The 12,961-nt window shown below is 34.2% G+C and overlaps 1 protein-coding gene and 1 long non-coding RNA gene across 4 annotated transcripts; both read right to left on the reverse strand.

The window, feature by feature from the left end:
• Positions 1–10: 10 nt before the first annotated feature.
• LOC110095138 lies at positions 11–6,355 on the reverse strand. 3 transcript variants are annotated; one of them, XR_003700838.1, is made up of 4 exons: positions 6,233–6,355; positions 4,313–4,649; positions 3,904–4,209; positions 3,633–3,825 (listed from the first exon to the last, which is right to left on the reverse strand). It is a non-coding gene; the product is annotated as an uncharacterized LOC110095138 (long non-coding RNA). The 3 variants fall into 3 exon arrangements; XR_003700839.1 differs by lacking the exon at positions 3,633–3,825 and adding an exon at positions 11–2,497 and having other exon boundaries at positions 4,313–6,349; XR_002302939.2 differs by having other exon boundaries at positions 4,313–6,349.
• Positions 6,356–10,317: 3,962 nt separating this feature from the next.
• On the reverse strand, positions 10,318–12,818 carry LOC110095143 (aluminum-activated malate transporter 10-like). Its single transcript, XM_020820559.1, has 6 exons — positions 12,572–12,818; positions 12,079–12,219; positions 11,735–12,007; positions 11,059–11,174; positions 10,780–10,929; positions 10,318–10,698 (listed from the first exon to the last, which is right to left on the reverse strand). The coding sequence occupies exons 1-6, from the start codon at positions 12,816–12,818 to the stop codon at positions 10,318–10,320; spliced, it is 1,308 nt and encodes a 435-aa protein (XP_020676218.1).
• Positions 12,819–12,961: the final 143 nt, after the last annotated feature.

The following is a 12,961-nucleotide window of genomic DNA, read 5'->3' on the forward strand; positions in this document are numbered from 1 at the left end:
TACTAGGGGTACAATAGGAAATAAAAAGAAAAATGAATAAAAAAATACATAAATATCTAGAAATATAAACTCTGAATCGCGGCCGTCGATCTGCGCTGTCTACGACGATACACATGTCTGAACCTCTGGTCGATGTCCACATCAGAGATATACCCTAAATTACTAATGGTGCTTTATCTTGAGGAGAAGCCAAAAGCACTTCAATCCAATTGAAGGCAAATGCTAATGGTGATCAATTCTTAAATGCTGCCAAAGTGTATTTACGAGTTTTTTTTTTCATTTATTTCATAGGCCTTACTATAAGCAAAACTAAAAAAATCAAGAAAAAATTACTCTAGATATATAAGGCAGACAATAAGGATGCTCAAATTCTTTATTTCAATGATGTAGTTAGCAATAGTATGGAACACCATTTGTATTTGAAAAAAAAAAAAAATCCTTTATCAAACTATGCCATGCTGACTAATTTATAGTTTTCCCAAAAATGATCGTCTAGCTTAATAAAGAGGACTAGCCAATTTTCTCTAAAAATCGACCAAACAATTTAGTTTGTCTTCCAATCATTTTTTATGGACAATTATAGACTAAAGTTGGCCATCATAATATTACAGATGTGCCAAAAAATTCTATTGATCTATTTTATTTTATTTTTAAATTGACAAACACTTATAGTTCATCCTTTAGATCACTTAACAAGAGATAACCTTCTCTAACAGTCCCAATTTTTTCTTTGCATTTTGTTTTAAACAATATTTCATCAAATCTCAAGTCTCCTCAATAGCAACATCTTGTCTTATTGGTTCAAAGTAACCTCTTGTCACATTTGCCCAGAGTTTTGATTAGGCATTAAATGTTCATACTTTATGTACCCAAGTTTTGAATTTGGCTACAGATCTCCTAAGACTTATTTATTCTTCCCATTTGAGTCTCCATATTCTATAAATGCCTCCAAAATCTAGAGATTTACAATCTATTAGCACTCTGAACTATTTCTTTAGTGTTTTGATTAACTCTCTAAGTCTTCTTCTTCTAAGCTTCCTTGGTCGCAAAACTCAGTATGTAGCTAAGGCTTTTTTTTATATAAACTATTTTTGAGGAACATTTGAGCATGTGTGGTTTTCTTAAAGCTTAGTTTCTTTGAATTTGCCAATATAAATTCAATTTCTTTTTTTATATGTATGTTTGATTTTTCATTAATTTATCTTTTATATATCTAAGATTTCATAAATTCAGAAACATCTTAATCTCCCTCTACTGAATGCTCAAGTTGGTATTAAGATTGATTTTTCAATAAGTAAACTGAATTATAAAGATAGTGACTACATATTTCTTCCACTTATGAGACTTTAGTATTCAGTTTAAGGTTTCTTATAAGTGCTAGCCGCCCCCCCCATGGTTAATCAGCTCTCTAAATCACGAGTAAGTACTTTTGATAAAGACTAGTCCAAACCTCTACGATGCTTTGCTTTAGTAGTAATAATTTGGATTAGAGAAAATAATATACTGTTATGGAATTTGAGCGCATGATGATGGAATAATGATAAACTTGACAAGATCCTATAATTTCATCGTAGTAAGTAGTCAGGAACCTTAGTCTACATAGTTAATAGAAATATTCAAACCAATCTAATCAAAGAATCATTGTTCTCAATCATAGGTTGCATTATCTAGTGAGGCCTGGTAATTGCAAATATGTACTTACAGAAATGAGAACACTTTGTTACTTAAGAAAATGGGGTTAACAATTCATAAATAATTTTCTTCATGGTTAGAAGGAATGAGAAATCTTCTTGAAAATATCATAAAGCGATTTTAAGAGAAGAATTAACTGCACAATATATGATAGTCATTATAGATTTATATATTAGGAGCTTACGTAAAATAATTAAAAGAAAGTATGATCCTAGGATAAGATGGTGGAATTTAAAAGGAGAGAACCTATTAACCTTGCAAAACAGAATGCTAAGAGTGATAAATTAGAATTCTTTAATTGAATCAAACTTGGGCTTCTCAAAACAGTTTTTTAGCACAAATTTTTTTTAAATTAAAAATTTTTGTACTAAAAAATTATTTTAAAATCAATAAAAAAAAATGTCACAAGCGAAATCATACTTTAAAATAAGATGACTAGTTCTAGTAATAGGGTTGGTTGAAAAAAATCTAAAAATAGATTGTACATGGAAAAAGAATTTTCATGGCTGAGTGAAGAGGAAATAGGGTTATAAAAAAAAAAAATGTGTTTTTAAGAGGTGAGAAAATTCCAATGGAACTTACAATAATCATAGGAAAGCTAGAAGTCTTACCAATTGAATAATGAGTGACAGGTGTGTCAATGAGGAGAGTCAAGCAGAAGTTAGGGCTAATTCAAGCTTTGTGCTAAGTGGTACGGTCATACTGGAGTCAAGCTTAAATGCTGTACTTGAGCTCCACTCGCCAGAAAAATAGTGGCTTCGAGTTTGACTTATGAGCTCGAGCCAGAATTAACAATGGGTGGTCACTGCAAGACGCATTGACAGTAGCTCATTGGAGGATGCATAGCTCGCTAGAGGATGCACATAAAAAGCATGCTTCACGAATGACAAAGAAGCCCGGGTTGGTGACCCTTTTAAAGAAAATTGCTTTAAACAAAAGTGAAGTACATAAACAGGAAAGAGAAAAGCTCACATAAGATTTCAGAGCGGCTAAATAAGAAAGCTCATATAAGATTTCAGAGCGGCTAGAGACAGAAAAAATGAAAAAGCTCAAATAGTGTTTAGCCACTTCAAATTATAATCAAATTTCAACAATCTTTTACCGGAATACTTCTGCTTGAGCAACTATCATCAGCCAAATTTTTTTTTCACCATAAGCTTCTCCCAAAATGAGTATTCAGTGGCTCCACATATTCACACTTTTTGCCTCAACTTTTCGCCTCTTCCATAACAAAAGGTACTAAAACTCAGAATTTATCAGCCTCCTCAAGCTTTGCTTAAGATTGAAAAAATAAATAAATAAAGGAAAGTAAATGAAATCCCAGCAATTTGTTCGTTAATTATAAATATGGGCTATTGATTTGAGTTCTTCTATCTCACATTTCTTTCTCTCAAATTCACAGCATCCAAACACTGCCTAAATCTCTAAATCGGAGAGAAATAGCTCCAAGTAAGCCCCATTCAAGAAAATCTAACTGGTTACATTTGCCATCCCAACAGACGAAAACTAATGTATAGGATACTAAATTAAAAGAATGAAAAACTGAGATGAATGGGAAATAAATCAAAATGCACAAGCATAGGAGCAAATCCATGGATGCGAAAATACATGCTATTCATTCACTAATCAAAATCACACATAAGCATTATCCAATTCATTCATTAATCAAAATGCACACAAAAATACAAAAGAAGAAAGATCCTCGAGATGAAAAACCCTTAATGAGAACCTCAGGCGATTGATGAAATCCGAGGAGAAATGAGCCATGATGGCCCATATATGTAAGGACTAAGGACCAAGCCAACAGATCGACAACCAGCACACAAGAGAGATACAAATAGTAAGATAAGTAGATGAGCAACTTGAAGGAATCAACAACCTGATCTCAATGCAGCTATAAACCCAAATAATCTCAAGTGAAACTTTTTAAGTCATTGATATGTCAAAAAGATAAGAGTATTCATCATTCATATTTGATAACCAACAATATCAAAACTTTAAACAACATCCCAAAAAAGTAGACTTTCATATTGAGATTCATTTTATAACAATTTATCAAAAACATGAGTTATCTTCAAAACGTCATTATCTTTCTCCATAACATCATCTTTTAGAAGAAGTTCCATTGCCACCCTATCAATTATAAGAAGATTATAAAATATTAGTATTCAAATAACAAACATTAAAATTAGAATGTGAAATTTTACATACCATTTTTGAGCTTCCTTGAGATGGATGCTGCATTTGAAATTGTTGCATGGATTCTCTCATTTCAGTACGTAATGAGTTCACCTCCTCTCTGAGATTTACTATTTGACTTAAACAGCTTCCACCACTATTCCTACCCTCATTCGTGCTATGAGGAAAATATCGTGTAGGAGTGACACCAAATCCTTGGGTCCTGACTCTTTATGGGTGTTCAGGTCTCATAACCATATTGAACACCATTTCGTTAGCCTTCACATTCCTATCATCTGGTATCAGCCCATCCTCAGCCAAAAGCACGCAAGCTTGTATCTATGTTATAATAAATTTAGTCAACTTTTGTTTTAAAGAAACAAAAAATAGTAATGAAATTTATTGCACGTTGGAGTTGCACTAGATACTTCATAGCCAGGACCTTAGAAGAAGCTTCGCCTTCCTTTAACTTTGGTGTGGCACCAGATGCTTTATTCATTGCATATTCATCTATAATACAATGCTCTTCCCCATGTCGATTCCATACAACATATCCAGCAAAAAAACCTTTGGAAATTAAATGGTCTTTCACATCTTTCATAGAATGAAAGTACCTATTAATGCATGACTTGCACGGACATAAAATTTTCCCAGATAAATTCTGACTTCGACTTGCAAACTCTAAGAAATTGTTTACACCAGTTACATAATCACGACTCCACTTGGCTTTTGTAATCCAACTCTTATCCATATTAAGTGAAAAATGATTTTCCAAGTCACTGTTAAGAATAAAGATTCATTAGGTCACTCAATTTTTTATGCAACCATCATGTTCATAGACTTGTGATCATATTATATCTCAAACTAATTACCTTCAGGTAACTCTTAGCAATAAGAAGAACAGAAGGAAGGTAGCCATTAGCTTCATTTTTCAAGCCTCTCAAACTTTAATTTTACTATTATGATGATAAAAATATTCATATAGGATTGGTGATACTTTTAATCATATAGCTTAGCATGAATGATAAATCATAAAGGATTGGTGATAAGTTCAATCATATAGATAAAATTTGACATGGAATATAATATTCATATTATTGCATTACTAAATGAAGAGAGATAAAGCATGTTAGAGATGATAATATCCTATTCTCACCTTTTAAAGTAATAAAGCTGATTATATTAAAGAATAAAATAACACAATAAAGGATATGCTCGTGGTGATTGGCTAGGAAAATAAGCGTTAAGCCAGTGAGGAAGATGAGGTTCAGTTGGAAAAGTCGAGCTCTCACGTATAAGATTGGGAATTAGGGATTTGGTTTAATGGCGGGGCTTTACCGACGGTTAAAACCGGTTCTAACTCTACAGGTTAAAACTGGTGCAAAATGTAGCTGTCCAAATTGGTTCTAAATCAGGGTTTTGGCAATGATTTTAAAATTGCTCTAAACAATTGCTGTGAAAAATTCTATTTTTTGGTGTGTGCTAGGTATTTGATATCAAAATGACCTTTCATTAACTTTTATTTTATGCTAAATCCTATCAAACTATATTTGAATTCTATTTTATTAAAAATGACCTTTCATTAATTGTGCAAGTTGGAAATTTAAAAATGACCTTCATTAACTATGCGTATGCAGGGTACCCAGTAAAAAGCTAAAAAATTTTAAAATGCTTTCCCACCCAGCTTAAGCAACAACTAAGAGTTTTTGCTGATGGACCAGGAAAATATCCGAGTCTGTGCACTTTTTCACTATAATGTAACACAGTCCCTATCTCTCTGCACCTTTTCAATTTGAAGGGTTTCAATTCAAAAAAGATAAAAGTTTACCAATGACTTGAACATTAGAATGCCAATCCCACATTTTGTTAGGGTATAATGTCATGTTACAGCTACAATGATTTCATATCAGGGACAAATAACCTGAATTAACAGGGCAACAGTATGCAATGATAGCAAATGAAGATATGTGTTAGTTAATAATCATTTTATATATTTTGAAAAGATGTAGGTAGCTTATATCTTCACCAATTCCTTGAATGAAAAAAGTTACAGTGCAAGCTAGCGTGAATTCAACAAAATGTCCACATCCCAACACCAAAACAAAAACAAATATACGACCAAATAAATAGTCTGCTTTAATCACATGATAAGTATAAACATGTAAACCATTTCTTAAAAGTAAAAGTAAGAAGATACTGAACAAGACATCCCAAAAAGTACAGAAGATTTTTGCCGATTTGCGTCGTCATCCGAAAAGATGGAGGCGCGATGTTACAGAAGAAAGAGAAGGAGGAACAAGTTACCTTCACAACGAGTGAGCTTTGTGATAGAACAGAAGCTCGCGAAAAGGGAGAAAGTTACCTCCGTCACAACGAGTGAGCTCCCGTGGTTGCTTTTGTTCAAATGTCCTAACTTCCGATCAGACAGGAAGGGAACGTCGTCGAAGGAGCGAAGTCGAAGGGGACGTCGTCGAATGAGCAAAGTCGAATAGCACCGAAGGACTGCCGAAGAAGCCAGCAAAGCAAACCCTAGACCTCTAAGCTAACTTAATTAAAATAATTTAAATAATTAATAATTAAGTAAATTAATAAAATAATTAATAGTTTAATTAATGCATAAGAATTAAATTTATAATATTTAAATTATTAATGATATAATTAAATTAAGTAATAATTAAAACTAATTTAATAATACTAAATTTAAGATGCAATTCAACAATCGATCAAAAGAATGAAAAAATAAGGGACAAATTTAGGGCGCGAGAATATAGAAATTATATGAATGGAGAAGAGGAAAATGTTTGAAGGCTTGCGGGTTAATGAGAGATTGGGGCTTCAAAAATCATATTTTACAACTTTCGTTGCAGCATATTAAACTGCTACTAGCTGTAGTGATTTAATCCATTGCAATTAGTAGCAGTTAAAATCGCTTTGATATAGCATCAAGTGTTGCAGAAATTCCACTTTTTTGGTAGTGTTTTTACATATAAAACCTTAAAAATGAAAAAATCATGGGGTTTGGCCGAATTGGAATGATTTCACTAGTATTTGTTGTTGATTACAAGTGACTCTCTTCTACGGGGAAAGGCATTGGCTCAATGTAGTAAATATACTTCGTAAATAATATAATACGTGGTTGGAGTAGGAGAATACAATGGCATGGAAGTTGTTTTCAAGAGAACGTTAGTTTGTTCATTTGGTTAATAGGATCATAATAGGGCGATTGGGGTCAAAGAGACCATTATCGGGGTGACAAAGGTCGAAGGGATCGTAGTCGGGCAACATAGGTCGGAGGGATTGTAATTGAGCGACCGAGGTTGAAGGGACCATAGTTTAGAAGTGACGGAGGTCGAAGGAATCCTAATTGGACGACAGATGTTAGAGGGGTAGCAGTCAGTGGGTAGCATAGGTCAAAGGGGCTATAGTTGGTGAGAGAACGAGGTTGGAGGGACTTTAGTTGGCAGGCGATGGAGGTCAGAGGAATTATAGTCGAAAGATTGAGGTAGAAGGGGTTGTAGTTGGGAGATTAAGGTTGGAGGGGCCATAGCCATATGGTAGTGATAGGAGGGACCATAGTCGATGGGCAATTGTGATCAAAGGGACCATTATCATGAGATAATGGTAGGAGGGACTGTAGCCGATGGACGACTATGGTCAGAGGTAATGTAGTCGGGCAATAGAAGTCAAAGGGGCTGTAATAAAGAGACGGTGGTTGAAGGGTCTGTTGTTGGATGACGTTGGTATGAGAACTATAGTCGATGAGAGATAGAGGTCGGAAGGACTATAGTCAGGAGATTGAGGTCGAAAGGATAGTAGTTAGGCGACGATGGTTGAAGATACCACTGTCAGGCGACAGTGGTCTGAGGATCTCAATTGGCTGGCGGCGAAGGTTAGAGGGCATATAGTCGGGAGACCAAGGTTGAAGGGATCGTTGTTAGGTGTTAGAGGTCGAAGGGATTGTAGTCGGCTGACAAAGGTCGAAGAGATCATAGTAGGCGGTGGTGTATGGACAGAGGTCCAGTGGTGATGGTCGGACAAAGGTCCAATAACGTTTGTTGGGTGACCAGGGTTCACCAATAGTGGTGCTGAGGTTGCAGCTTCAGGATTCTTGAAGCTTTAGAGCTCCCTTGAGTCTCTCGCTAGGGTATAAGTATCCTATCTCAAAAGTCCCCCTCATACAGGGAGAGTGTCTATTCATAGATTTTGAGAGTGGTTATAGAGAGATATGGAGAAAATTTGGAGTACTTAATCAGACGACTCTTATTAATCCCTTCAATTATAAAACATTTATGCAGCATTTAAGTGCCTTAATTATATCAAAATAAAGAAATATTGGGCTGATTAGATTTATCTCATCGAGCCGCTCGATTCAACTATAAGAATGCTACTAATGGATAACATTTGATCATCCAATTAATGCTTTGAATTTTTCAAATATATTTCGATCCCTTGATTTATGCCTATTTGGGGTCGGATTGAACTCATTTTGGTGTCGTTGGGTTCATCTCATTGAGAAATTCTATATGACCATAAGTTTACTGAAATCAGAGTTTGGATGATACCAAATTTAATTTTGGAAGTTTTCAATTCATATATGCATCAAGATTCGCACCTAATTAGGGTGATTTTTGGAGACTTATCAACTCTATTTATTCATCACTTGCATTTTTTTATCATTGCCTATCGATCTATTTATATAATTTCTCTTCTCTTTGTCTTGCTCATGCTCTACCTAATTACTTTTTTAATCAAATTTTGATTAAATTAATCTAATTATATTTATTATATATTAATATCATAACTAATAATTAAATAATTAATTAGTAAGCTAATTGATTACTAAAAACAAAAAAAACAAAATAAAAATAAAATAGTTGATAGAAGCCAAAACATAGTTGGGAAAAAGGTAGATGATATTCTTCTTTGCCATTGCCTATTTCTATAATTTCTCTTTTTTGGAGGACTTTTGAGCTAATTAAGACAAACTCATAAAAATATTGCATATACAAACTTCAAACCTAATACATTTTGGTTGATAGCTAAAGCTCTCAACCAATAGATCAAACAAAACTGTATTATAATTTTTCTTCTCTTTAGTTTGTTGTTTGCTTTTCCTCATCTCCATGTCTTCATTGAGGCTTCGACTTTGCGTTCTTCAATGTGAAGAGTCTCTTAAGTAAATTTGCTTTTCCTCTTGAACAACATCATTCTTGTCGGATCGAAAGTCATAATGGAAGCTCACAACAAAGGTAACGATCTCACCCATTTCACTCTATTTGACAATGTCGTTGGAAGTCACAATAGAAGATTACCACGAAGGTAACTATCTTTCACCATTTGGCTCGCTTCTTCGCTAAATATCGTAGTCCTAAGACACTTCATGTGAAAGCTTGTATTAATTTATTTGATCATAGATTATTCTTTTAGCATTTAAGTGTTTTAATGACCTTACTCCAGCTCGTTAGATTCCTCTTATGGAAATGTTTGTTTTGACTATAAACATTTGACGACAGTCCAGGCGGCGCCAGCGGAGCAACCAAAGACGGAGAGGATGACAAGCCACCAAAAGAAGAGTATGAGGATGTAGGTCGTCCACACCCCAGGGTGTTCTTGTTCAGATCCTTCGGCGTCGTCTTCGCCTCGTACAGCTTCGCCATCTCTCTTCGCCGTCGTCAAAAAGCTGTCGTTTTAACATTTCTATGGAGGCCATAAAGCTTGGAGTTTTGCATGTTTTTGGTTTATTTGACTTTTAATTTAGCTAAATATATGTAAAAATTAATTAAATTAGTAAATTTACTATTAAATAAAATAATATATAAGAATATTATGATATAAATTATATTTAATATATAAAAAAATATTAAATTAATTTTAAAAGTAGTGTAATACAACTCTTCATATGCATAAATAAATTTTATTTTTTCATATTTATTCAAATAAATAAAATTTGTTTTTTCATATTTATTCGATATTTATTTATAAAGTAAATCATAAAGAAAGAATATCAATTTAAATAATAAATTGAACATAATTGTAAGGTCCAAAAGTCAAATGACTCTAATAATTTTGTCAATTGAAAGAAAAGTAAAACAAGATCTTAGACCACCATTCATAAATATAAATTAAATATAAAATAGATAGTCAGACCAATTTACTCCTTCACTTGACCAAAAAGGGATCCTTTTACATACATTCATGGAAACAAAGGTCAATGTTATTTTTTAAAGTTTTTGAATCTATTTAGAGATCGAGAGAAAAAAAAAAAGCTTCATAGAAACTCTTATCTTTGCTATATATTTCATATCTTTTGTCCATTAGCAAGAAGAGATCGAGAGAGATATAGAAACAAAAGAGAGAATATTTCTATGATACAGTCTCTCTCATCTCTCTCTATATCTCTCTTCTTACACACATCTCACTCCCACCAAATATTTTCTTCCAAAATATTTATAATGTTTTAAGAAGAGCTTCATTGACGAAATCATTAACTGTACTAACAGTACCCTCAATTCTTGTAGTGATTTCCATCAGAAGTGAAGTAACTGTGGCAAGAGGAATAACCTCAACTAAATTCAAGTTTATATCCTTCAATTCACCATTATATACTCTTGTTTGGTTTTCTTTTATTGCCAATATCATTCTAGGAAGAGTTCTTAGTGCCACTTGAAGCTCATCTGCTGCAACTTTCATGTCTTTAACTAAATCATCCATTGTTGAAGACTTACTGATCTCATTTGCCGATTTAGCAAGCTCCTTTAGAACTATGGATGAATTGAAACTTAGTCTCATGAAGGCAGAACAAAGATAATCTTTTATGATTTCAGGTGCCTGAAATTACGCATAAAAAGAAGTCTTTCAGTCTTTCAGATATATTTGATACTGAAAAAACTGATTAGGTGGTTTGTTTACCTGAATTTTCCCTTCAGATTTGGTATAAGAATGGAGTGTTTCCATACAACTTGCACAGTATCGCATCGAAGCACCGATCTTGAGGTAATGTTTCCATGGATGTGACATACCAAACTGGCCATGAGGAGGTTCCCATCTTGCTAAGTTCACCTTTATTTGAAGTAGAAAGAACATTAGAAATGCTTATTTTGTTCTGTGATCTTATATTTACTTTTGTGATAGAGATGATTAGAGATGATTAAAAAAGTCATTATTTGTAGAGATATTTGTAATTCATACCAATCTATCTTCTGATGCCTTTGAGGCAAGAACACTTCTATAACCTGGAAGCTTTTGGGGTGAGTCCTCCTTGCCTTTTGAATCTTGACCTTGCTTCGTATATTCAAGCACACATACTGTAGAGTATGATTGGGAGAAAAAGATTAGCTTTTGGCTCATTCATGCAAACCAAGTATGAAAAATCAATAAAATGATAGTTTATCAATCATATTGGAAAAGCTTAATAATATTCTTTATTAATTTCAAGTTGGTAGTTGGTTCGCTGGTTCTTTTCCCTTTTTTGCTTTGTAGTTTGTATGCAGATATTCTGGGCCACTTTATGTTGCCATTTTGTTTGTGGTTCTGTCTTGCCTTTCTTTTAGCTGGATTGCAGATGTTCGTTTTGTCGTTTTTGGAGAGATTATTCTGTGCGGTGTCAGAACGAGTCTGTAGGTTAATCCGGATGTGTCATGTCATCCAATGTACTGTGCATTGGGTGGCTTGATGCATCCGGATTGGCCTCTGCACACATCCGGACACCGCACGTAATAATTTTTCCCTTTCTTGATATATATACTGATGTGGAACCTTTTGGTTAATTTTGAGTTTGGCTCCTTGCCGGCCTTTTCTATTTGCTTTTATGTATCTATTATGGGATCTTATATGCCCCTTGACAAAAATTAAATCCAAAGCTTACCTTCAAGAGAATTAGCAAGCTTTTCCATGTTTCCAACAACCAATATATGAAGTTCCTTCCCTGCCCAAACTGGGCATATTAGCACTGAAACAAGCACACAAATGAAGCTCCCAAGAGCAATTGTGAAGCTTCTTTGCTTCGCCATGTCAAGCAACTTATTGAGATGATGGCCTGAGAGAGAGATCATTGTGAAGGTGACGATGAACACAAGCATTCCATAATCATATCGCGCCTTTACGACAGGAATGAATCGAGCAAAGGTCGCCGCCAGAGCTATCAGAAAAGAAGAAGTCAATTAGGAAACAAGCTTAGAAAAGTCTATATATATCACAGTATTTTCTTACCTATTAAGAAGACTGCAATTCCATGAACTATGTGCCCAATCTCTTTGTTTGATCTATCTGCAATTATATGAATGCCTATCGCCAAGAAACCAGCAATGAAAGTGGCTGATGTCCTATTGAATGCCCTGCAAATTGTTCCACCTGTGACATTCATTTTATTGTTCATTAGCTGGTTTATTTCTTGACATCTTCATGGCTGACATATAAAGCAATAATGGAGGAGTCTGACAGTGTATTATCTCATTCATTTATTTATTTATTTTTTGTTTTAAGAAGCAGTAAGAAAGCTGTCTCAAACGAAGCCTTAGTTTCAGACGGCTTTTTTAGTTCGAGACGGCTTTCTTAGTTCTTATTAAAACAATTTTTTAGTACAAAAATCATAATAGCTTACTTACAATTCAAATTACTAAGAATCTGTTATTCAAATTAGTGCAATCATAGATTCAAATCATGGAGACGGCCTTCGACGAGAATCCTCTTGTTTGAAACTTACCTGCATTGAATTCAAAGACGACGGCGACGGTGAGGACAGATCCCATTGCAGATCCTGCAACACCTTCATAGAGTGGCCTTACATAGTAGAATATAGAAACCAGGGTTACTGCAAGTCCAACCTTGAGGGCATGGAAAGCCTTCTTTGGATCATTCACTCCTATATTCCACAGCATGTGACCAAAACTCCATAGTCTGAGCTCAGAAAACACTCTCCATGCTCTATAGATTAGTCTCTCCTCAGCCATAAAGATCTTCTTCTTGATGTTAGATATTTTATGAAGTTTTGTTGAATGAAGTTTCTCAATGTTATAAGCTTTAAATACATATGTGAGGGTGGGAATACAACAAAGCCTATGGTTGAGGAATGTTCATGGATGTGCTCTGCTTA

This window comes from Dendrobium catenatum, unplaced genomic scaffold (assembly GCF_001605985.2).
Source record: "Dendrobium catenatum unplaced genomic scaffold, ASM160598v2 fragScaff_scaffold_621, whole genome shotgun sequence".
NCBI lineage: Eukaryota > Viridiplantae > Streptophyta > Magnoliopsida > Asparagales > Orchidaceae > Dendrobium > Dendrobium catenatum.